At 40.2% G+C, this 25175-nt stretch overlaps 1 protein-coding gene across 1 annotated transcript in view; it reads left to right on the top strand.

The window, feature by feature from the left end:
• LOC132401960 (cytochrome P450 4B1-like) overlaps nt 1–21679 on the top strand; it is a 37781-nt gene extending 16102 nt beyond the window's left edge. The window contains exons 6-12 of the mRNA XM_059984340.1: nt 2606–2757; nt 3096–3202; nt 5443–5633; nt 6328–6461; nt 7599–7663; nt 10973–11055; nt 21349–21679. Coding sequence (XP_059840323.1) covers nt 2606–2757; nt 3096–3202; nt 5443–5633; nt 6328–6461; nt 7599–7663; nt 10973–11055; nt 21349–21532 — 916 coding nt within the window. The 3' untranslated portion in view covers nt 21533–21679. The remainder of the gene's footprint in view (nt 1–2605; nt 2758–3095; nt 3203–5442; nt 5634–6327; nt 6462–7598; nt 7664–10972; nt 11056–21348) is intronic.
• Nucleotides 21680–25175: the final 3496 nt, after the last annotated feature.

Here is a 25175-nt window from a genome sequence, read left to right as displayed (position 1 = left end):
GCACCTGAAGGAAAGATCACAGCAAGACAGGGGAGTTGTCTCAATGACTCTCACCTAATAGCAATCACATCTACTGTGATGAAGTGTTTTGAGAGGTAAGTCATGGCTCAGAAAACACTTGGACTGACTGCAATTTGCCTACTGTCACAAGGGGTCTGTAGTGGATTGCAATTTCACTCCCTCCACTTGGCCTTGGACCACCTGAACAACAGCAGTACCTACATCAGGCTACCATTTATTGATAACCACTGGTTGTTCAACACCATGTGGTTATCTATACTAATCAACAGACTTCAAAATCTGGGCCCCTGTACCTCCCTCTGCAACTGGATCCTTGACGTCCACATTGGGAGACCACAGTCGGTGTGGATCTCCTTGCTAACAATCAATACAGGAGCACCTCAGGGATGTGTACTTAGCCTATGCTGCATTCCCTCTACACTCATAATTAGGCTTGACACAGCTCGAACACCAAATATAAATTCAACAATGACGCCACTGTTGTTGGCAGAATTTCAGATGTCGATGAGGAGCCTAAAGACATGCGCTCATTGTTTTAAGAACAGCTTATTCCCCTCCACCATCAGACTTCTGAACCATCAATGAACCAATGTACCCTACCTCACTATTTTTCTGATCTCTTTTTGCACTACTTATTTAATTATATATATTGCAGATTCCAGTTAATTGAGCCATCAGTTAATTAGGGCAGGGACTTTTATTTGGGACAATTCTAGAAGAACGAAAACTAATCAACTAAGTAGCTGGGATTCCCTTTGTTCATTTGGGACACTATGCCACATAACTGGGGCAGGAGACTGTTGCTGAACAGTTTCGAACTAGCGTTAGACGTGTGCACTTGTGTAGCCGTTAAGCATTACACTGTGCTTAGTGTGAACAGTTTTAAATAGCGCCAGTTGCATGTGCTTGTGTTCAAAAAGCAACGATTTTTGTCACTGAAAATTGACAAGAAATAAGCAGTAAGACAATTCAGAACTAATTTGCTCACTGCAGTTTCAAGCATTCAGGCTTCAAGATGCCAGAGATGGTTGAGAGTGAAGAATGAAATGACTTCACTACTTTAATAAGTTAGGAACTACAAAGAATTTGAAGATATTGACATCATCTTGAAAGTTGCAATGAAAGTGAACAGTTGGAGGATGCAGTCATTGATAGCATTGTGTGAAAGCAGTCCACAGTCTACAAAATCCACCATGGATTCCAGTTTATTAGAACTCATAGGGACCACGAGTTAAGTGGCTACCCCAATTAGAACATATTCATGGAAATAATTAAAAAGGTATAAAAAAAGACAAAGTCTCATTTAATTGAGTAACAAGTTATGTATTTAAATGAAATGCAGAATAAGTTAGTACACTACCAATACTACTGGTGGTTGTCTATCGTATTCAACGATGACAGAAAATCTGTGCGGGAGAGTTTTTAAAATGGAAGAGCCATTGCACTGGGGCAATTCCAGTCTCTCAACCTTGGAAGTCTGGGTCCAGTGATACGAGTAGACGTCACAGCTGGAGTTTTCCCTGGTTGCAGTGGATGACCATGACTCCTTTTGTGCCTTGTCATGCCCTTCGCTCTCCACGTGGAGCTCTCCATGTAGAACTGCCTTTCTGGCCATTAGAGCTCACCGTAGATCTCACCTGCTCAGAATTTGCATGTTAGGACAGGGATATGAGACCTGCCAGCTGATGCACCATCAGTAACTCTTAACCTGTAAATATACTTGTAAGAAACTTCGCCACATGGGGACTGTCTTTTAAAACAAAGGGCGGGGGGGGGGGGGGTGAATGTGGTGAATAAAAGCCGATATCTCGCCTTTACGTCTCAGAGAGAGTTATTGATGGTGCATCAATTTTATTGACTGGAAGAAGGAACAAGCAGTGGTTGACCACCATACTACATCCTGGAGACTGAGAGGCTGGGCTCGGGCCTTTATAGAGGGGTCTGTGGGAGGAGCCACAGGAGCAGTCAGCAGGGGGCGTGTCCAGACAGGTATATGTAGTTCACCACACCAGCTACGCTCACTATTCGCTCTGAGCACAGTGTAGGGTCTAACAGCCACACAAGCACACGCAACTGACACTAGTTCAATACTGTTCGGCAACAGTCTCCTAATCCAATTAAGGGGCATAGCATCCCAAATAAATAAATGGATACCCAGCTTTTCTCTCAATTAGTTTTTTTGTTTTTAAGGGTTGTCCCAAATAAGCAGCTGCCCTGATTAACCAATGTCCCAATTAACTGGAATCCACTGTATTTCTTACTGTAATTTATTTTTTGTTTGTTTTTATGTATTGCAATGTACTGCTGCCGCAAAAAAAAACAAATTTCACAACGTATGTCAGTGGAATTAAACCTGATTCTGAGACACACAGGAGTGAGAAAGACTGGTTGGGTTGAGCAGTTTCCCAAAGAATCAATTTAAAAAAATGTGTTCTAACAGCTGAACACAATTAATGCAGAATTTTATTGTTATTATAGTGAAAGCAAGGAATGAATATTGTTCCAAGAATAGCACATTAATGCAAGTACCATTATTCTAATGAAATATAATTCTTTTGATTTGAATTTTGTCTTTACTTTGTAGCCATAATTCATATATCCAGGCTGTGTATGAGCTCGGTTTCCTTACAAGTCACCGATTTAAAACCTTTCAATATCATTACGACCTTGTCTACTACTTCACTCCTCATGGATACCGATTCCGGAAAGCCTGTGACCTGGCACATGCACACACAGGTAAACAATCATTGCCAGCATGTCTCATTACTCAACATTATTGAAAGGAATTACAAAGCAGAATTTGCAAATCATTTATTTGCCTCTCTTTCCCTCTAAATATATTTTTATATTATTGATCTTGAAATTGCATTGGAATTATTCACTCTTGAATAACCTATCCCACAATTGCATTAGTCTGGAAAGTTGTAGGCTCATGTTGAGTGACTTAAGCTCTTAGACCAATGATTCCTCAGAATGGCTTCCCCTTCCCTTTTGTTTTTACAAAGCTGTACGCTATGAATTGTTCTGTCCAGCTCTCTACTGAGTTACATTTATCCAAATGATTCTTTTACCAGACAAAGTGATACGCCAAAGGAAGGAAGCACTGAAAAATGAGAAAGAACTGCAAAGAATCAAGGAAAAGAAACATCGTGATTTTTTGGATATTCTTCTGTGCTCAAAGGTTGGTACCCATAGTAAACATGGTTATTCCACTCACTGTTAAAGTCAAAGTGATGATCATGTCATTCTCCAAAATTTCTGTGATGCCATGTGATGAATTATTTGTGCAACAGTTTCAGTTTATTAGGTGATCAAGATTGTATCTCTATATAATGGGAAGAAAACTGATAATAGACGGTGCCTCTACCATATCACTTCCATTATGCAACACAGTGTTTTCCATTTCTCTGTCTTGCTTTACCACATCTAATAGTATCTAAAAGTTGGTCATAGAGACACTGCTGTGTACTGGTGTCTTCCTCAATATCTTGTCTCCTTCCATGTGTGACTTTTAAAGGCATACTGCTAAGTCCAACAAATTAGACAGAAGCCATCCAACTGTGCTAGTTAACATTCTGCCCCTGTGTCTACCCTTAGGTGCTGGTTCCACAACTTTCTGCCACAGCCTTTTGAAGTTCAAAGTTAAAAGCTCAAAGTAAATTTATTATGAAATTACTTATATGTCACTATATACAACCCTGAGATTAGTTTTCTTGCAGGCATACTCAATAAATCCAATAACCATAATAGAATCAATGAAAGACCACACCCAGTAGAGTGGACATCCAGAGTGCCAAAAAGAACAAAATGTGCAAATTTAAAAGGAAAAATAAGAATTAATAATAATAAATAAATTTGAGAACATGAGATGAAGTGTCCTTGAAAGTAAGTCTAGACTGTACCTTGTGATCCTACAGTTCAACGATGAGGCAACTGAAGTTGAGTGAAGTTTGAAGTTCAAGACCCTGATGGTCAATAACTGTTCATGATCCTGATGGTATGAGTCGTGAGCCTCCTGTACCTTCTTCCTGATGGCAGCAGTGAGAAGAGAGCATTACCCATGTAGTGGGGGGTCCCTGATGATGGATGCTGCTTTCCTGCAACAACACTCCATGTAGATGTGGGAGGATTTTACCCATGATGGACTGGGCTGCATCCACTAACTTCTGTAGGATTGTCCTTTCCAGAGCATTGGTTCTTCCATACCAGGCTGTGATGTAACCAGTCAATATATTTTCCACCACACATCAATAGAAGTTTGTCAAAGTTTTAGATGTCATGCTAAATGCTGAGCTGTAATTGATAAAGGGCATCCTGATGTATGCATCTGGACTGTCCAGATGTTCCAGGATTGAGTGAAGAGCCAATGAAAGGGATTTACTGGGGATATGGAGTATTGGTAAGCAAAGAGGAGTGGATCCAGGTAACTTCTCAGGCAGGAATTGGTGTTTCATCACCAACCTCTCAAAATGAAAGGGTTCCTAATTTTTACACATGCTTTTACTTGACTCCTGAAATTTACTCTAGAGTATGGATTAGAATGGTCTGGTGAGTAAAATTGCTGTCTCCAAAGTGCATAGATCACAGATTGCAGGTACTGAGGAGATCACCATTCTTCAGGTCGGAAACCAGTTTCAGGTAGGAAGTCCATAAGGCCATGGTCCATGTAAGTTCAGTGCAGAGGCCCAAAGGTCAAACCCAGTGGACACTTGAAGGCAAGGCCAAAGGTTGAAACCTGAAGGTTTATGACTGAAGGTAGTGGCCCAAAGGAGTCATAAGGGTTTGAAGGAGTCACAAGGTCACTGGGGTTGGAGATCCACACAAGTCTAGAAATCAAGACCTGAAGGTCAAAACCATGATTGGCATCCTGGAGCGTAGGCCAAAGTTGGAAGCCCTACGTCTATGAGTCTGACAGTCTTAAGGACAAGGACCGGAGTCCAGAGGCAGCCTATCCTGGGGTTTGAGGCCTGTCTGGGTGTGTAAAAGGATGATTGGGAGGGATAAAATGGGTGCATGTTTTGCTCTTGTTATCTTGTTTAGTCGTTGATGTTGTTACTGTTGTTTGTATTGCTCAATGTTATCTTGGTGCAGGAACGGGTAGCTCACATGCAGACTGACCTCAGCACATCCTTGGGTGTGCTGGTTGTTAACACAAATCTAGCTATATGTTTCAATGTATGTGTGATTAATAGGTCTGAATTGGAATCTAATCTCAGGATTAGAAAGACCATTTGAACTTTAAAAGAAATGCTTTGACTTCACAATTAGCTATATTTTTACTAAGTATATAGGAGGAATAAATGATTTGTTTAATTTTCTGATGATTTTTCCATCAATTACAAATGGTTTGTTTCTCTTCCACTGCCTTTTTTCAGTGAAAGTAAGTGACTTTGATTCCATGTAGCATTCTTCTTAATTCAGGATGAAAACGGAGTTGGATTATCAGATGAAGATTTACGTGCAGAGGTTGACACCTTCATGTTTGAAGGCCATGATACTACAGCGAGTGGGATCTCTTGGCTCATGTACTGCTTGGCCCAACATCCAGAACACCAGCAAAAGTGCAGGGAAGAAATTCAGGAACTTCTGGATGGGCGTGATGAATTTAAGTGGTGGGTTTTGAAATGATACTTTTATCAAACTTTCCAGAATCCAAAAGTCCAATATCCTGAGCTGGAAAAATATTTGAGTTTATTATGTTTTAGAAAAGTTAGCATGAAAAATTGCACAGTTCTTTAATTCTGGATTGCAGAACATGGGAAAACATCTCCAGATAAAAAAGATAAAGCAGATAAAAAGAGCAGATTTCAATGGCAAGGGGAAGGACGAAGTGAAGTGATTCCTAAAGTTCAATGATTTTGCATCCAGTAAAATAGTTAATGGTAGCCTTCATTGGGTTATTTAAACTAATAGTATTTGAATATTTAAAGTAAGCTATGAAAGAAGTATCAGAGTGCGTTACACAAGACTCTTCAACCCTTATGTCAGGACATTAACTGCAACTGAATACCTGATCCTGCTGTCATATTTGGCAATGAAAAAAATGCGTACATTATGAAGGTTCCGCAGCTGAACGCTGTAAGCCTCATCAACCACATCAACATCAGTAAATGAGTCCCTCCTGGATTTAACAATTTTTACCATCTATTTGCTGATGACACTATTAAATATGTGATCTCTCAAAGCAGACTTATTTAAAATGTTTTAATTATTAGATTCTAACAGATTATTTTTGATTGTTATTGGTTGGTGCCACTCCTCAATAAAACCCTTGTTATGAATTCTATTTTTATTCTGTATTTGCAGGGAATTCCTGAGTACAATGCCATACACCACAATGTGTCTAAAGGAGTCTCTACGGCTTTTCCCCCCTCTTCCAGGATTGTCCAGGAAACTGACCAAGCCTCTGGTATTCCCTGATGGAAAACAAGTTCCTGCAGGTGTTACAATTCATTAAGTTTTAAGATGAAAGTAAACTCTTACCTATTAATCCATTGAATTATTTTTGGTGGACCCTATGTATATATTTTGTTTGCAAACAACTACTTTTCTGGGCAAGAGATATCATGATTTCTAGATTAGGTGTATGCTGACGTAAGTGACACATTGTTGATTCCAGCACAATAACAGTCATTATATTGTTTCTATGTCTCGTGAAAATCACGCAATAAGCCCATGAATCCTTTCAACTAAGGCATTTGGATTGCTCACAACAGCTTTAGTGAGACTGCAAAGTGAGAGTAAGCATTATTAACACAGTCTCTAGCACTGGCAAATTTTGCTATATTTTACCTACAGTCCCGCCCTTGTTGTTCTTGCAGATTTTAATTTCATAGAGATTTGTGAATCAAAGGGTTAGTTGTTGCAAATGAGACACCGAGCTCTAATCTGGCCTTTCTTTATCATCTTCAAGGGATTGGTTAGGTTGGATGGATGTATCAATATTCAGAGACAGAAGCTCCTTCCTCCATTGATCATTTGCTGAATGTTCCTTCTGGGAAATAATGGTCTGAGAATTTGCGTCTTAAAATGGTGGAAGAGCTATTTAAAGAATCACATTATCAACTTTACTACAGTGGAAGAATCAATTCCATTAAGATACTCGATGAATTCCAAGGGAAATAACCAAGAAGAGAAAAAAGATGCAAAAAGCATCATTAACTAAATGCTGGGCCTATGATTGATAGGAGTGAATTTCAATCATTGACCTTAACTTTAAGTGCATATAAATGTATGAAGCACTTTCAGGTAATGAAGGTTAAATTAGGTGTGTCGATGCATTTCCAAATTTGATGTACAAACCTGATGGCTTATCAGGTCTAGTGAGGTCAAAGCAGCAGCCAAAACATCAAAAGAATCAACATGTAGAGATCAGGGATTGTTCCTAAAGAAAAAGTATTAAGTTTTTTTGCCAGCTTTTAAGTCTATATCTTATTATTAGTGAAGACTGAGGAATATTAGCTAGTTGTCATCTGGCCAGGAGGGTAGTGTCATGCATAAAAATTCTAACAGGAGTAATCAGTTGATATACACTTATTTGTCAGATTGACTGAGGTTATTTAATTATATTTCCACAGGCTGTCTGGTTGCATTAAGCATCTACTGCCTCCACAGGAATCCAATGTTCTGGGAAAATCCTGAGGTAATTTCCATTTTCACATGTAATAATAAAATAATTAAATCTGTATCAGAACTCTTACTGCCAGACTTTTCAGCAATGTGTCTGTAAACAAGACCCTAAATGCTCTTTCTCTGACTTCCATTGATTTAATTGTCACTTATCTATTGTAAATGCAGACAGTGTAATTCAGCTTCTGAATTTTTTATATCGTCATTCAAACTTAAAACATATGTTTGAAGTTTTACATTTATATTATAGTATTAGTGCCTCATGTTAGCTTGGGTGTTTAAGAAAGTGGACATTAGTCCCTAGATTTTAAAAATTCCATAAATTCTGGAAAAATTAGCTTAGAAAACATTACTGTTCAAGAAAGGAGTGACAAAGAAAATAGGGACAACAGACTACTTAGGCTAACACTTGCTCTCAAGAGAATGTAGGAAGGCATTCTTAATGATAAAAAGAACATTTTGCAAAATCTGACATGAGTAAGCAGTCAAAATATTTTATGAAAGCAAAATCATGCCTACCAAAATTGTGGGAGTTCTTTGTGAATGTAACCAGCGAAGTTACATCTGACTTTTTCTTCCACTCAATTATTTAGAAAAAAGTGTATTTAAGGCAGAGATTGATAGGTTCTTGATTGGACATGGCATGAAAGGTTACGGGGAGAAGGCCAGGAACTGGAGTTGAGGAGGAGATAGGAAAAAAGGATCAGCCATGACTGAATGGTGGAGCAGACTCAGTTGGTCAGATGACCTAATTCAGCTCCTACGTCTTAGGGTCCAAGGCAGATTAAAAGAAGACAATGGACACAGCATGATTGCATTTTCAAAAGGTGCTTGGTAAAGCGCTACGTAAAACATGACTACACAAGAGTTCAAATGTTTGTTGGTCAAAAAAAAGGATTGGTAACATGAAAAAAGTAAGGGTAATTTTCAGAAAACTATCTATAACTGGTAGAATGGCAGAGAGTTCAGACAATAGCGACATAAACGGTTTTATAGTGAGGGCAGGAAAATGGAGTTTGGAATAAAGATCAGATCACCCTTGATCTCATTTGATAGCAAATAAGAGGTGAGGTGTTGAAATGGCTTTATCTGCTTCAGTTTATCATATTCTTATATTCTTACATTAAGAACATAGCTTACTGTAGAATTTTATCCAATTCTATGCCAGAAAGTGAAAAGAAAACATTTTGTTATAGTGAATAAATTTTGCTGAGTAATCTCCTATGCTTGCATCTGACAGAAATTCCATGCAATATTTGGATACAAAATGGCAGGCAAGGATTGATAAAATACAACTGAATCAATTTACTTTTATTGACATTTTGCAATTCTAATGGAGAAGGATTTTCCAGTCAGTGTAATACCCAGAGGACTAACATAGCCAGCTACTAAAATTATAGTTTGCACCTTTATCTAGTGATTCCTCCAATCCTCTACTGGTGTTTTACTGGATGTTCAGGAGAATCTTAAGGAAATTTAGGAATTTTTTACTTAGGCACTAGAGTATTTTTCCTGGATGTTAAGCATCTGTTTTCTGTTAAATGTGGTGTTCTGGACTGCTAAGAACAGCATTTAAAAATCATAATTTGCCACTTGAAGTGTGGGATGGCACATCATGATAGGGAACTTCTGTAAGATCTTTAAGTTTCTGTAATCAAAAAATAAATATACTGCATACAGTACAATAATATGCAGTCAAGAGCAGCAGGTTGGGTAGAAAAACCAACATTTTTACAAGTTGAGTTTTTTTTATTGGCTAGAAAAAAACGTTTTACTCTGAAAAAAGGCATAGTAAATTTGGAATACAAATGAAGTTAATGCATGTTTTATGTGAAGGACTGTCCCTGCAAAATTCTACTGAATTCAGGGAATAAAGCTTCATGTACAGTAGAACAGATCTTATGTGTTCAGTATTCTCAAAGACCTCTCTCCACGATTCATAATGCAGAGGATAAAAGTTAGTTTGTGGATTTGGCTTGGGGAGTGTGGCAGCAGAACAAGTTGGAAAGAAACCCAGGGTGAGGGTTGGAAGGGTTTCCGTATCATACTTAAAAGGTCAATCAGATCATCACAGATACAATCAATTAGTTACCAGTGTGGTGGGGACAAGAGATATTGCTGTTATTGGATTGGGCGAGGGCCAAGGTTAACTTGTGGAGGATGGTGGAATATTAAGATTAAGAATGATTTGGGGGTGGGACTGGAAGAAGAGCCAGAACAAGGAGTAACTTCACCTAAAAGAAGAGCAGTTACCAGTTCTGGAGTCCGTGGTTCGTGACTTTTTGAGGCAGGTCCACTTTAAATTTTGCCAAGGCAGATTCACATTTGTCCTCCAGCATGCATGAATTAAACTAAATTCACAAAAGTTGTATCGATTTGTGGTTTACGTATGGCTGAATGCCATTGCAGAATGTCCCAGCCACTAATGTGCATTAACTCATTGTATGCACAGGAGAGTCCACAAAATAACGGCAAACCTCAAAATCAACATGTTAACCTATTTTGAGATCAGTTTTCTAATGAAATTTTATCACTTACTCTAATAGACATTAGGCCTTGCATTGAGTTTCCAGACCATTATCCCAATCTTCATTTTGTTTTCACATATTATGTCTAAAACATTTTTATTATTATGCAGCATACACCACAATTTACTTGTAATAGCTCTTTGTATACTTATGTGCTAGTGCTTTTTGTTTAGCAATTCTGACTTTTTGAAAAGCACCCAAGCTTGACTTCAACAATTCAAAGTCATACAGGACTTTCTATAAATCCAATTCCCTAGTAACATTGTGGTTCTTGAAGATCATTCTCACTGTTTTACAAGCATGAATGTGAAGGTAATAGACAAATATCTCCCATTTCAGATTGCCTTGGTTAAACAAGTGTACTATTGTGTAATGTTCTTTAAAGAGGGATGATTTGAAATATATTCCATGTGTGTTATAGTCAAATTTAATAGGGTGAATCCATTATTAAAATAAAAATTGTGAGATACTTGAAACCCAAGTGTAATATACATAAATAGCTAGTAAAAATGGACATCTGAGAGACAGACGTATATATCTGATCTATTCTTCATGAAGCAACTATTTTGTTCCTTCATTTGCAGGTAACTTCCTAGAACATATCCTTTACAAATTCTTGTTATAACAACTTTTAAATAACAATCTGGAAAGATATTACTGTTTCTGTCAAAATGAAGCAGGTTTACTGTGACATAACAAAGGATAGTCTTTGTGTGAATTTATAATTATATATCAACAATTTACCTCTGACTGTTCCAAAGTTGTGATGTGTACTATTGCTTTCCATGTATCAGGAGTTTAACCCTTTGAGGTTTACCCCAGAAAATTCAGAACACAGGCACCATCATGCCTTCATTCCTTTCTCTGTTGGACCAAGGTAGGAAAACAATGTATTACATTAGATTGCCTTTGACATTAATTATTTTATAATAATATAATTTACAGTAAATCAATACATTCTAATTCACTAGAACAATTTCAATATCACTATGTTGTGTTAAATACTGTACAATATTTAAACCAAAAACACAAAGATGAAAAACTTAGACATAAATAAATCAGGGAATGGAATGTGGGAGAGGGCAACATCGCATTAATAAATATCTCAGTGTGCTTTGAAATAGCATGGGAAACACTCTGGCATGGAAAGACCAAGCATAAAATCTAGAAACGGGAGCTGGTGATTCAGACTCCTATGCTGGCTCTGCCAGTCAAAAAGAAGATGGCTGATCTTTTATCTTGGTGCCATCTTCCTGCATTTATCCCATAATCCTTCAATTCCTTTATCTATCTATTTATTCACTGAATAAACTGAACATCCGAACCTCCACAGTCATTACAGGCAGAGAATTCCAAAAATTCGCCACCCTGTGGGTGAAGTGATTTCTTTCACACCTGAGTCCTGAATAGATGTTATCTTATTATGAGACTGTGGACCCTGGTTCTAGACAGCCCTTTAAGATAAATCCCATATTATCACTGTCTCTAATCTATAAAATGCCCATTCTAATATTGGACATTTCAAAGAGATCATCTCACATTTCTTTTCAAATCTATAGAGCATAGGAGCGTACGCTGTTTAACTTCTCCTCATGGGTAGAATTGAAGAATTAGGCTTTTAGAAGTAAAGGATATGGCATTTCAAAATGCAGGACTGTGAAGTCTGAAATTCAACCTCATACAAGGAGATATGGAACAAGAAACAGAATATTGAAGTTGTCAGGTGTATTACTATGAAGTTTCTTTGAAACAAAGACATGGAAAATCCTTGGCACCTCAGGTACAGCCTTTGCTGTAGCTTGAGCGAGATGGGGATAATGAAACCCAGGTTAGGAATGTAATTGGGTTCGCCATGGGAGTTGTTCATCATTCAGCCTATTTGATACCAAGCCTACCAGAAAGCCAAATGGCAGAATTGGGAACCGCCTAGAGATCTATCCCTGGAATGTTACCTGTGAGCTGAGTAGCAGCAGAATTGTTTAAATCACTTTGCCCCCATACAAAGGGACTTACAGTGGTGCTAAAAAGATTGTGAATCCTTTAGTATTTTCTGCATACATAAATATGGCCTAAAATGTGATCAGATCTTCACGTAAGTCCTAAAACTAGATAAAGAGAACCCCAATAAATAAATAACACAAAAAATTGTTCAATTATTTATTGAGAAAAAATATCCAATATTACATATATTTGTTGGGAAAAGCATTTGTACCTTTGTTTTCAGTAACTGTTGTGACCCCTTTGTACAGCAATAACCTTAGCTAACCGTTTCCAGTAATTGTTGATCAGTCCTGCATATCAGCTTGGAGGAATTTTAGGCCATTCCTCCTTACAAAACTGCTTCACCTCTGGGATGTTGGTAGGCTTCCTTGTATGAACTGCTTGCTTCAGGTCCTTCCACTACATTTATATAGGATTAAGGTCATGTCTTTGACTCGGCCATTCCAAAATGTGAGATTTCTTCTGCTTTAACCATTCTTTTGTGGACTGACTTGTGTGTTTCTGCAGAACCCACTTTCCCTTGAGCTTCAGTTCACAGACGGATACCCTGACATTTTTCTGTGGAATTTTCTGGTACAATTCAGAATTCATAGTTCCATCAATCATGGCAAGCTGTCCTGGTCCCAAGGCAGCAAAACAAGACCAAACCATGACACTGTCACCACCATGTTTCACAGATGAGATGGGGTTCTTACAGTGGAATGCAGTGTTTGCTTTTCGCCAAACTTAACACTTCTCATTTAAGCCAAAAGTTCTATTTTGGACTCATCCATCCACAGAGCATTCTTCCAATAGCCTTTTGGCTTATCAATATGGTCTTTAGCAAACTTTAGATGAGCTGCAATGTTCTTCTGGGAGGGTAGTGGCTTTCTCCTGGCAAACCTGCCATGCACACCATTGTTGTTCAGTGTTTACCTGATGAAACTGACATTGGCCAACAATGCAAAAGAGGTCTGTAGGTCCCTAGATGTTACCCTGGGGTTCTTCCTGACCTCCTGGAATATTACACGCTTTGTTCTTAAAGTGATTATTTTTGTTGATTGACCAATCCTGGGGAGAGTAACCACAATGTTGAATTTCCTTCATTTATACATTTTCCTTCATTTGTTCATATGAGTTTCCTTCATTTTCTTCATTGGTAAGATTCTTGGCAGTGTGGAGAATCAGAGGGATCTTGGGGTACGAGTCCATAGGACACTCAAAGCTACTGTGCAGGTTGACTCTGTGGTTAGGTGCTATGTTGCAACTATATAGGACCCTGGTTAGACCCCACTTGGAGTACTGTGCTCAATTCTGGTTGCCTCACTATAGGAAGGATGTGGAAACCATAGAAAGGGTGCAGGAGAGATTTGCAAGGATGTTGTCCGGATTGGGGAGCATGCCTTATGAGATCAGGTTGAGTGAACTCAGCCTTTTTTCCTTGGAGCGACAGAGGATGAGAGGTGACCTGATAGAGTTGTATAAGATGATGAGGCATTGATCATGTGGATAGTCAGAGGCTTTTTCCCAGGGCTGAAATGGCTAGCATAAGAGGGCACAGGTTTAAGGTACTTGGGAGTAGATACAGAGGAGATGTCAGGGGTAAGTTTTTTAAGCAGAGAATGGTGAGTGCGTGGAATGGGCTGCCAGCAACAGTGGTGGAGGCGGATATGATAAGGTCTTCTAAGAGACTTTTGGATAGGTACATAGGGCTTAGTAAAATAGAGGGCTATGGTTAACTCTAGTCATTTCTAAGGTAGGGACATGTTCGGCAGGACTTTGTGGGCCGAAGGGCCTGTATTGTGCTGTAGGTTTTCTATGTTTCTAAATAAGTGAACAAATATAATGTTTTTGTGTTATTTATTTAATTGGGTTCTCTTTATTTTTAGGACTTGCATGAAGATCTGATCACATTTTAGGTTCTATTTATGCAGAAATAGAGAAAATTCTAAAGGGTTCACAAACTTTCTAGCACCACTGTATTAACAAGGCACTTGAGTTAATTTTATAAAACCCTTGACAGCATCCCTTCAATAACAGACACAACTCTGTTAGATTTTGTGATAGAACTATAGAACCATAGAACATTACAGCACAGTACAGGCCTTTCAGCCCTCCATGTTGTGCCGACCCACATAATCCTTTAAAAGAAGTACTAAACCCACACTACCCCATAACCTTCTATTTTTCTTTCATCCATGTGCCTGTCCAAGAGGCTCTTAAAAACCCCTAATGTTTTAGCCTCCACCACCATCCCTGGCAAGTTATTCCAGGCCCTCACAACCCTCCGTGTAAAAAACTTACCCCTGATGTCCCCCCTAAACTTTCCTCCCTTAATTTTGTACATATGCCCTCTGGTGTTTGGTCTTGGTGCCCTGGGAAACAGGTACTGACTATCCACCCTATCTATGCCTCTCATAATCTTGCAGACCTCTGTCAAGTCCCCTTTCATTCTTCTATGCTCCAAAGGGAAAAGTCCCAGCTCTGCTAACCTTGCTTCATATGACTTGTTCTCCAAACTAGGCAACATCCTGGTAAATCTCCTTTGCACCCTCTCCGTAGCTTCCACATCCTTCCTATAATGAGGTGACCAGAATTGAACACAATACTCTAAGTGTGGTCTCACCAGAGATTTGTAGAGTTGCAACATGACCTCTCTACTCTTGAACTCAATCCCCCTGTTAATGAAGCCTAGCATCCCTTAGACCTTCTTAACTACCTTACCAACCTGTGCAACGATCTTGAGGGATGTATGGATTTGAACCCTAAGATCCCTTTGTTCATCCACACTCTTAAGTAACTGACCATTAATTCTGTACTCAGTCTTCTGGTTTGTCCTTCCAAAATGCATCACCTCACACTTATCCGTATTGAACTCCATCTGCCATTTTTCTGCCCAACTCTGCAGCCTGTCTATATCCTCTCATAACCTTCAACAACCTACAGCTCCACCCACAACTCCTCCAATCTTCGTGTCATCTGCAAACTTACTCACCCATCCTTCCACCTCAACATCCAGGTCATTTATAAAAATCACAAATAACAAGGGTCCCAGGACAGATCCCTATGGCACTCCACTAGTCACTGACCTCCAGGCAGAATACATTCCTTCCACAACTACCCTCTGCTTTCTTCCTTGAAGCCAATTTTTTATCCAAACAGCCAAGTTTCCACTTATCCCATGCCTCATGACTTTCTGGATGAGTCTCTCATGAGGGACCTTGTCAAATGCCTTGCTAAAGTCCATGTAGACCACATCCACTGCCCTACCCTCATCAATTTCTTTTGTTACCTCTTCAAAACACTCAATCAGGCTCGTGAGGCATGATCTTCCCTTCACAAAGCCAAGTTGACTATCCATGAGTAGACTGTACTTCTCCAAATGCTCGTAGATCCTATCCTTAAGAATTCTTTCCAGTAGTTTGCAGACCACTGACGTAAGACTCACCGATCTATAGTTTCCAGGTTTTTCCCTATTACCTTTTTTAAACAAGGGAACTACATTTGCCATTCTCCAATCCTCCGGTACTTCCCCTGTAGCAAAAGAGGATTCAAAGATCATAGCTAATGCTCCAGCGATCTCTTCTCTCAAATCCCACAACTACCTGGGGTGTATCATATCCGGCCCTGGGGATTTATCAATCTTGATGTTTTTAAGAAGATCTAGCATTTTTTCTTCCGTAATCTCCACATTGTCCAGCACACAGGCCTGCTCTATTTCGACCTCACCCTGATCAAGATCCTTTTCACTTGTGAATACTGAAGTTAAGTATTCATTTACGACCTCCCCAACCTCCTCCGCCTCCAAGCACATGTTGACCTTCTTATCCTTTAGCGGTCCCACGTTCGTTCTCGTCATCCTACTATTCTTCACATACGCATAGAATGCCTTAGGGCTCTCCTTAATCCTACATTCCCCCTAATTCCCCCTTTGAGCTCTCCTAATTCCTTTCTTTAGCTCCTTCCTGGCTACCCTATATTTTTGTCATGAACCCCTCCTACTTCCTGCTTCTTATATCTAACATCCTTTTTCCTCTTGATGAGTTGTCTCACATGTTTTGTCAGCCATGGTTACCTTTTCCTACCATTTTTTCCTTGCCTCAGTGGGATAAACCTATCCTGAACCCAGCTCAAGTAGTCCCTAAACTTCTCCCACATTACTTCTGTGCTTTCCCCTTTGAACATCTGTTTCCAATTTACTCTCGCTAGTTCCTGCCTCATCCCTTCAAAGTTAGCCCTTCCCCAGTTAAGCACTTTACCATTTCATCTGATTTTATCCCTTTCCATAGCTATGCTGAAGCTAAGGGAGTTGTGGTCACTCTCACCAAAATGCTCCCCCACCATGAGGTCTGTCACCTGACCAGATTCATTACCCAGAACTAGATCCAGTATAGCCTCTCTTCTCATCGGCCGGTCCACATATTGTGCCAGGAATCCTTCTTGAACACACCTGACAAATTCAGCCCCATCTATCCCCCTTGCACTCAAGAGCTGCCAGTCAATATGAGGGAAGTTGAAATCACCCATAACTACTACCCTGTATTTTGTACACCATTCTAAAATCTGCCTACTTATCTGCTCCTCGGTGTCCCGAGAGCTATTTGGGTGCCTATAGACTACTCCCAGCACAGTGATTGATCCCTTCCTATTTCTGACTTCCACCCAGACAGACTCCGTGGACACTCCTTCTGCAGCATCCTCCCTTTCTATAGCCCTGATACTAACCCTGACCAACAATGCCACTCCCACCTTTTCTACCTCCCATCCTATTCCTTTTAAAACACCTGAACCCTGGGACCTGCATCATCCAATCCTGCCCTTCCTCCAATCAAGTTTCAATAACAGCCACAACATTGTAGTTCCACGTACTAATCCATGCTCTAAGTTCATCCCCCTTGTTCCTAATACTCCTAGCATTGAAATAGACACATTTCAACCCCTTTAACTGGCTACAATTATGTTTCGTCCCCTGCCTGTCCTTCCTCATCAACTCAGAACTCTTAGCATCATACCCTTGTCCTTCTACCTTAATCCCTGCACTCATATTCTCATTCCCACCCCCCTGCCAAACTAGTTTAAACCCTCCTCAACAGCTCTATCAAACCTGCCCACCAGCATACTGGCCCCTCTGGGATTCAAGTGCAATCCCATCCTTTTTGTACAGGTCACAACCGCCCCAAAAGAGGTCCCAATGATCCACAAATCTGAATCCCTGCCCCCTGCTCCAATCCCTCAGCCACGCATTTATCCTCCACCTCATTCTATTCCTATACTCACTGTCTCATGACACAGGCAGTAATCCCGAGATTACTACCTTTGAGGTCCTGCTTTTCAACTTCCTTCCTAACTCCCTGTAGGCTTCTTTCAGAACCTCTTCCCTTTTCCTACCTATGTCATTGTACCAATATGTACCATGACCTCTGGCTGTTCTCCCTCCCACCGCAGGATATCTTGGACACAATCAGAAACATCCTGAACCCTGGCACCTGGGAGGCAAACTACCATCCGCGTTTCTTTCCTGCGTCCACAGAATCACCTGTCTGACCCCCTGACTATAGAGTTCCCTATCACTACTGCCTTCCTCTTCCTTTCCCTACCCTTCTGAGCCACAGGGCCAGACTCTGTGCCAGAGGCTCAGCCACTGTTGTTTCCCCCAGGTAGGCAGTTACCCCCCCCCCCCCCAACAGTACTCAAACAGGAGTACTTATTGTCAAGGGGTACAGCCACAGGGGTATTCTCTAGTATCTGGCTCTTCCCCTTCCCTCTCCTGACTGTGACTCATTTCTTTGTCCCCCATGGCCCTTGAGTGACCATCTGTCTGTAACTCCTCTCTATCATCTCCTCACTCTCCCTGACCAGACGAAGGTCATCAAGCTGCAGCTCCAGTTCCCTATCATGGTCAATTACGAGTTGCATCTCGATGCACCGGGTGCAGATGTGGCCATTTGGGATGCCAGGAGACTCCAGGACCTGCCACATCTGACACCAACCACATCTGCCTCACAGGTAGATAGGGTAGTTCAGAAAGCTTATGGGGTGTTAGCGTTCATAAGTCGAGGGATAGAGTTTAAGAAACGCGATGTAATGATGCAGCTCTATAAAACTCTGGTTAGGCCACACTTGGAGTGCTGTGTCCAGTTCTGGTCGCCTCACTATAGGAACGATGTGGAAGCATTGGAAAGGGTGTAGAGGAGATTTACCAGGATGCTGCCTAGTTTAGAGAATATGCATTATGATCAGAGATTAAGGGAGCTAGGGCTTTACACTTTGGAGAGAAGGAGGATGAGAGGAGACATGATAGAGGTGTACAAGATATTAAGAGGAATAGACAGAATGGACAGCCAGCGCCTCTTCCCCAGGGCACCACTGCTCAATACAAGAGGACATGGGTTTAAGGTAAGGGGTGGGAAGTTCAAGGGGGATATTAGAGGAAGGTTTTTTGCTCAGAGAGTGGTTGGTGCGTGGAATACACTGCCTGAGTCAGTGTTGGAAGCAGATACACTAGTGAAATTTAAGAGACTACTAGACAGGTATATGGAGGAATTTAAGGTTGGGGGTTATATGGGAGGCAGGGTTTGAGGGTCGACACAACATTGTGGGCCGAAGGGCCTGTAATGTGCTGTACTATTCTATATAAAACCAGTCTCACACACATACTACTTCCTTTTGCAATCAACAACTGCCTCTCCTCGTCTCGTTACCGCCGAAGCCCGTTGAGCCAAAGCCCTTTCACTCTGCTGCCTCTCACTCTGCTGCCCGCTCCCAGCGTGATTTGGCAATAAGATAGAAATACTGCATTTTCCCCGAGTGTAGCACACATTTGCCCAGGCTATTTAGGTTGGCCTGATAATCTTTAGTGATGTGAATACTATGCATCACATTGAAGTACATTTCTTACCCTAAGAAAGAAGGTAGTTCAATAGTTCCCTTTAGTATCAGAGAATGTATACGGTATCCAACCTGAAATTCTTGTTCTTTGCAGGCATCTGTGAAAACAGAAGGTAGAAGGATGAGCGACAGTAAAAACATTAGAGTCCAAACCCCCCCCCCCGACTCTCCCCTCCCATGCACAAGCAGCAGTAAAACATCGACCCTCCCCTCCTCCACTCACCTCAACAAAAAGCATCAGCACCCTCTAAGCAAGCAACAGCAAAGCCCCCAAGAAAGACCGTGATATGCAGTACAACAGAAACTAATCATTCACCTGTCAATTTGACATGTCACACGTGCTCTCTCTCCCTAATAAAGCATTAGTGAGGTGTCACACAGTTAGAGGTGAGACTAACAAGACTAAAATGAACACTCACTGATTTACGATGTTAAATTCTGTCATGTCACTGCTTTCTCTGAGTTCTCTAAGAATTGGCAACAAACTTTTCCCCACCAATGTGAGAGAGAGATAGCAATTCACCAAGTTTCAGACCTCCGATAGCTGATCGTTTGTTCACAATACACTGTTTTCTCCCACAATGCTTCAGTCAGTGACACCAGCATAGAATTGGCTTGTCCTTGGACTGCAGAGCCTCAGCACCCTGAGGACGTGCTCGTCCTCTAGCCCGCATTGATAAATGGCTGGTCGGTGAACTCCAGGAGCAGGAACCATTGCCATAGAGAACCAAAGTTTGACTGCAGCTGTAGGTCAGAGATTTTGACAGAACCCCATCCACCTAGAAAGGCAAAATAGAGGCATTAAAGGTAGAAATTAAGCTGTTTCCTCAGATGAGCTTGAAGAAACCGCTCTCTAGCGCCATCGTAGCTAAGTGGTGGACAGTATCAAACTAAAGCAGAGAAATCAAATTGAAACAGTGAGTATTTCAATGTTGTAACTGGTTATTTTAATCAGGACTAATACAATGCTCTGGCCTGATTTAGATATTGTGGCGAGTATTTGGTCCATAATGACAGATGAGGAAGCTCGTTGAACTCAACAACTGTTTTATTGTGATAAACACAAAACAGACAGGGCACCATGAGAGTGAACCTAACCAGTCTCACCAAATGGGGGAGGTGACCATCACAAGCCCGGGTTACAATCAGGCTGACCCACAAATACACAGGTGAATAACTGTATAACCCAAGCTAAAATGTAACAATAAATGAACTGGAACTTCCCACCATAATCCCACAAAAGCATTTTAACACAAGAACAATAAACAGTACAGGTCATTAGAAATGCAGGGGTGGGCTGTCGATCACACCCTTCCCCATAGCGTCACAATATATTCAATGTGTTGAAGGATATTACTGTCACTGTCCAAGGAGCTTGTCAGAGATTAAATTATGGATAATATTGTACTTGGAAAGTCTGAGGGCTTTCGTTTCAAGGTGATGACTGTGGTTTTGAAAGGAATGGGAATAAGGCCTAATTATAAGGATAGTTTCTGTTCAAAGGTGGGAAAGTGAAACGCTATAAATGTAACATCACTCGGGGATGTGCAAGTTTCATGGATGAATTAAGTTTAGTGAGAGTGCAGGAGGGCGGCAGAAAGGCATTGAAAACAAGGACTGCACTGTGAAGGGAATCAGGATGAGTGGTAAGGCTAGGAAAGAGAACATGGAAGGGATTTTTGACCTCTATTTACAGAGGTAATGATTGAACATTTAGATTCATACTTTCCTTCCAAGAAGACTCAGTTTTATCTGTAGAATTGGAGAAAAGGCTGCAATAAGATGTAGGTTGCTAGTTCACTGCCTCAAGTTCACTGACCTTCACCCTATAATCATTAGTTCAGAGAGATAGCTGCTTATTGGTCTCTTTGTCAAAGATGCTTTTGAACATGTAACAGCAATATTGATCTGATTGTACATGGTATGACAGAAATAAAGGGGTCCCCATCCCCAACATTGTGCCCACTAATAAAAGGGATTATGTTTAAAATGGGCAGAGATTCCAAATCACTCCTTTTGCAAATTATAACGGAATTGCTACAGACATGGCTGGTTATTTATATGATGGTGCATCATTTAAAAACACTTTGTAGCAGACATGAGAAATTCTGAGACTGCTGGGGCAGTGTAAACTCAGCAAGGTATCCTACGGCTGAATGCTGTTATATTGGTTCTGTAGGATGCACTTTCTCCTTCATTGGATTTTCAAAGAAAAATTGAAAATGCTCCCGTGTGAAGTTAAAACATTAAAGTTAAAATAATAAAGTTAAAATAAAAAGTTAAGTAATTGTTTCTTTTGCAGGAACTGCATTGGTCAGCACTTTGCCATGAATGAAATGAAGGTGGCCATTGCACTGATCCTGAACCGATTTGAGCTGGAAGTTGATGAATCAAAGCTACCAGTCAAAGTTCCACAACTGGTCCTCCGGTCCAAAAATGGAATATACCTAAAGATAAAAAAACTTGAGAGAGAAGGAAAATCATGATAATAAAGCCAACTCTCTCAAGAGTTCCCTTCTGGCAATCAGTGATAATGAAGTTATTTATAATTTAGCAAACCAGAGAAAATAATTTGGAAATGGGTAATAATTTATATGTTTTTCGCTTTGCAGTGGTTTGAGACTCTATGTGGTAATGTAAAATGGGTAACAGTGATTGAGAAGAATGTATCCTGGCTTCTGACACCCCATTTCTCAGTTTAAACCACCATATCAAGTTAAAGACTACTCTTGTGATTTTAGGGAATATTAATATGTTTCATAAACTTTTGACGAGCTAGTTTTTCACCATTACTGCAGTCTCTTCTCATGTGTTATGCCACATGAAATACTGGGTTTCTGCCAATTATGTCATAAAACATTAATGCTCTAAGAATAATGCTCTAATTGTTTATAGCAGTTATTTTTATGTAACAAATACCGCAGAAATGGATGAGAATATATTTTCTCTTTTCTCTTTCACTAACTGAAAATTAAAACTAACAATTCTATGTCATACTATAAGATGGAAACCAGTTATTTATTACATCTGGCAACCAGACAGTACTGTCAACTCTAATCCTGTTTCTGTGGCTCTAGTTTACATTAGCATTTAATGATTACAACTCCGATCTCACTAATGCAAATTAAACAAGTGTAAATAACGACTTGTTACACAACACAGTCAATCAACTTACAAAGTTATAAAAACAATTATGAACATAATTGCCAACATCAGAAGTGTTGTGGTTAGAACATACCTGTTTTTTGGTCCCTGCACATCTCAATCACAACCAAATGTATTGTAATTACCCTAGTATCTGTTTGCTTACTGTTGATCACTTACTTCCAAAACAAGACTCTGAGCTTCCCATCTTTCAAAAGTCATCCTAACAATTCTATCTTCTAGGTTAACCCTTGGTTACCCTTATTCCATATAATGCTGATTTATAAATGCATCACTGTCAGTACACAGTGGCTGAATCTAAATCATGGAAAGCCTTTGTCATAAACATAGTAGAGATGACTTCACCAGCAGAACTGCGGTGAGTTAAAAAACAATTCCCCATCATCTTCTCAAAAGCAATTATGGATGGGTCAGTAATGCTGGAATTTTCTGTGAGACCTGATTTCCAAAAATGAATATGAATATTTTTCCCAGTGTTACACTGTTGATTGTGGGATCATAATCCTGTCCTTTCACTGCCAACATTTTGTGTTATAATTTTCCTGATCTGAACCCAGCCCAAGAACCAGCCCCTGCCTTTGCCACAACTCAGCCACATAGTTTCTTGTCCTAAAAGTGCTTTATGGGAAACATCACATAACTTTCATTTTGCACTTCTGATATTCATTTAATTGAAAATAATGAAACAAAAGTTTGGAGATAGTTATAATAATCCAATATGATCTATTCATGTGTTCAGTAGCCCAAATAAATCCTACAAACATCACACTGGCAGCAACAAAGAAAATCCAATGAAAAACATGAGTATCCTTGCTGGAATCCATCTTTGGTAACAGTTTAGGAAAGCACAGTAGCAGTCATTAGCTTCCTTTTCAGTTTCTTTCTTCATTGATGCCCTTGAATCCACTGTGAGGACCCGCGTTTGTTGATCTGGATGGGATTTGCCAAGTATGTGTGCAGCACTGATCTTAATGTCTCTGGGCTTGCAAAAGTTGCAGATTTCTACTGTTCCCATTTCAAATTACAAAGTTAAAAGAAAATTTATTGTTGAAGTACATACATGTCAACATATGCTACCCTGAGATTCATTATCTTGGGGCATGCATAATAAATAGAAAGGGATTGAAAGGTAGGCGTTGCTAATCGCAGTATAACAATGGTCAATTGTGTTGGGTCCCCAATGCTGCAAGTAATACGTTGATGAGAACTGGGCAGGGATTTCTTGAAACAAGCCTGACTGAAGTCCCTAACAATGATTTGAAAGGCATCAGGGTGCACTGTTTCTTGCTTGTCAATCACATTACTCAATACCCTGAGTGCTTGCTTAACATCAGCCTTTGGTGGTCAGGATCACAGAGCTGAACTCTCTTGGTCAGTAGAACAGATATCATTTAATCATTAGATGTTCCAGGTCGAGCGAACAAGAATGCAACAAAACCACAATGTCCAAGCACCACCGAGTGTATTATGAAACACAAATCCCACACCCCTTGCCTTCCCCAAATGTTCTGTAGATCGATCCATCCAGTAGATCAAGAAACCATTGGACTGGACCTCAATATCCATTGTGTCTCCACGAAACACAAAGACACAATTCTGATTGTTCTCCCCACTGGATACTATATGAGCCATTGTTCAATAAATAAAATGAGGATAAGTAATTCAGGCAACTTTACCAGGAGCTTGTTAATCAAGCCCTTGTCGTCTAAGGACAGACAATGATTACCTGTTACAGATATGGGCATGAAAACCTATGCAATAGGAACACCACTCATGTCTTGGCCATTTTATGAGGCACTGTTCATAATTAGTTAAAAGAGCTTTCAGATGAGCATATGATTGTAAGCTGTGTACTTTGTTCAGAGATTTAAGGCATTCAGTGAATCAACAGCTGGGAGAAGATTTCATGAGCAATAGAAATATAGGATAAATTAGTCATAGAGTAATTGAAAGTACAGCACAAAAGCAGGACCTTTGGCCTATCCAGTCCATGCCGAATATTTAAATGGCCTATTCCCATCGATCTGTACTAGAACCATCACCCTCCATGCCACCACCATTCATATGCCTATGGAAACTTCTCTGAACTGTTGAAATCAAGCTCACATGCACCATTTGCACTGGCAGCTTGTTCCACACTCTCATGACCCTCTGAATAAAGAAGTTTCCCCTTATATCCCCCTTAAACTTTTCACCTTTCACCCTTACCTCATGACCTGTAGTTCTCACCTTTCACCCAACTTCCGTGGAAGAAGTCTGCTTGCACTTACCCTATCTATAACCCCCATAATTTTGTATACCTCCATCAAATCTCCCCTCATTCTTCTATGTTCTAAGGAATAGTCCTAACCTATTCAATCTTCCCATATAACTCACATCCTCCAGACCCAGCAACATTCTTGTAAAATTTCTCTGTACTCTTTCAACCTTATCTACATCTTTCCTGTAGATTGGTGACTAAAACTGCAGACAGTACACTGAATTAGGCCTTACCAACTTCATACGTCTTCAACATAACCTCTCATCTCCTGTACTCAGTACTTTGATTTATGAAGGCCAATGTGCCAAAAGCTTTCGAGTAAATTGGATCAGTTTGGATGCACTACAGACATAAAACTAATGCAGATACTGTGACACCACTTTCAGTGAATTATGTGCCTGTATTCCCAGACCTCTTTGTTCTACCACACTCCTCGGTGCCTTACTGTTCACTGTGTTAGACCTACCCTAGTTGGTCTGACCAAAATGCAAGACTTCACACTTCTCCACATTAAATTCCATTTGCCATTTTTCCAGCTGATTCAGGTCTCACTGCAAACAATGATCGTCTTCCTCTTCTTCGCTGTTCACTACGCTCCCAGTCTTGGTGTCACCCACAAACTTGCTGGTTCAGTTAACGACTGAACCAGCAAGTTGACCTAGCACTGATCCTTGTGGTACTCTACTAGTCACAGGCCTTCAGTC

This window comes from Hypanus sabinus, chromosome 11, assembly GCF_030144855.1.
Source record: "Hypanus sabinus isolate sHypSab1 chromosome 11, sHypSab1.hap1, whole genome shotgun sequence".
Classification (NCBI taxonomy): domain Eukaryota; kingdom Metazoa; phylum Chordata; class Chondrichthyes; order Myliobatiformes; family Dasyatidae; genus Hypanus; species Hypanus sabinus.
The sequence above is the reverse complement of the archived record's forward strand: the minus strand, read 5'-3'. Positions and strand labels throughout refer to the sequence as shown.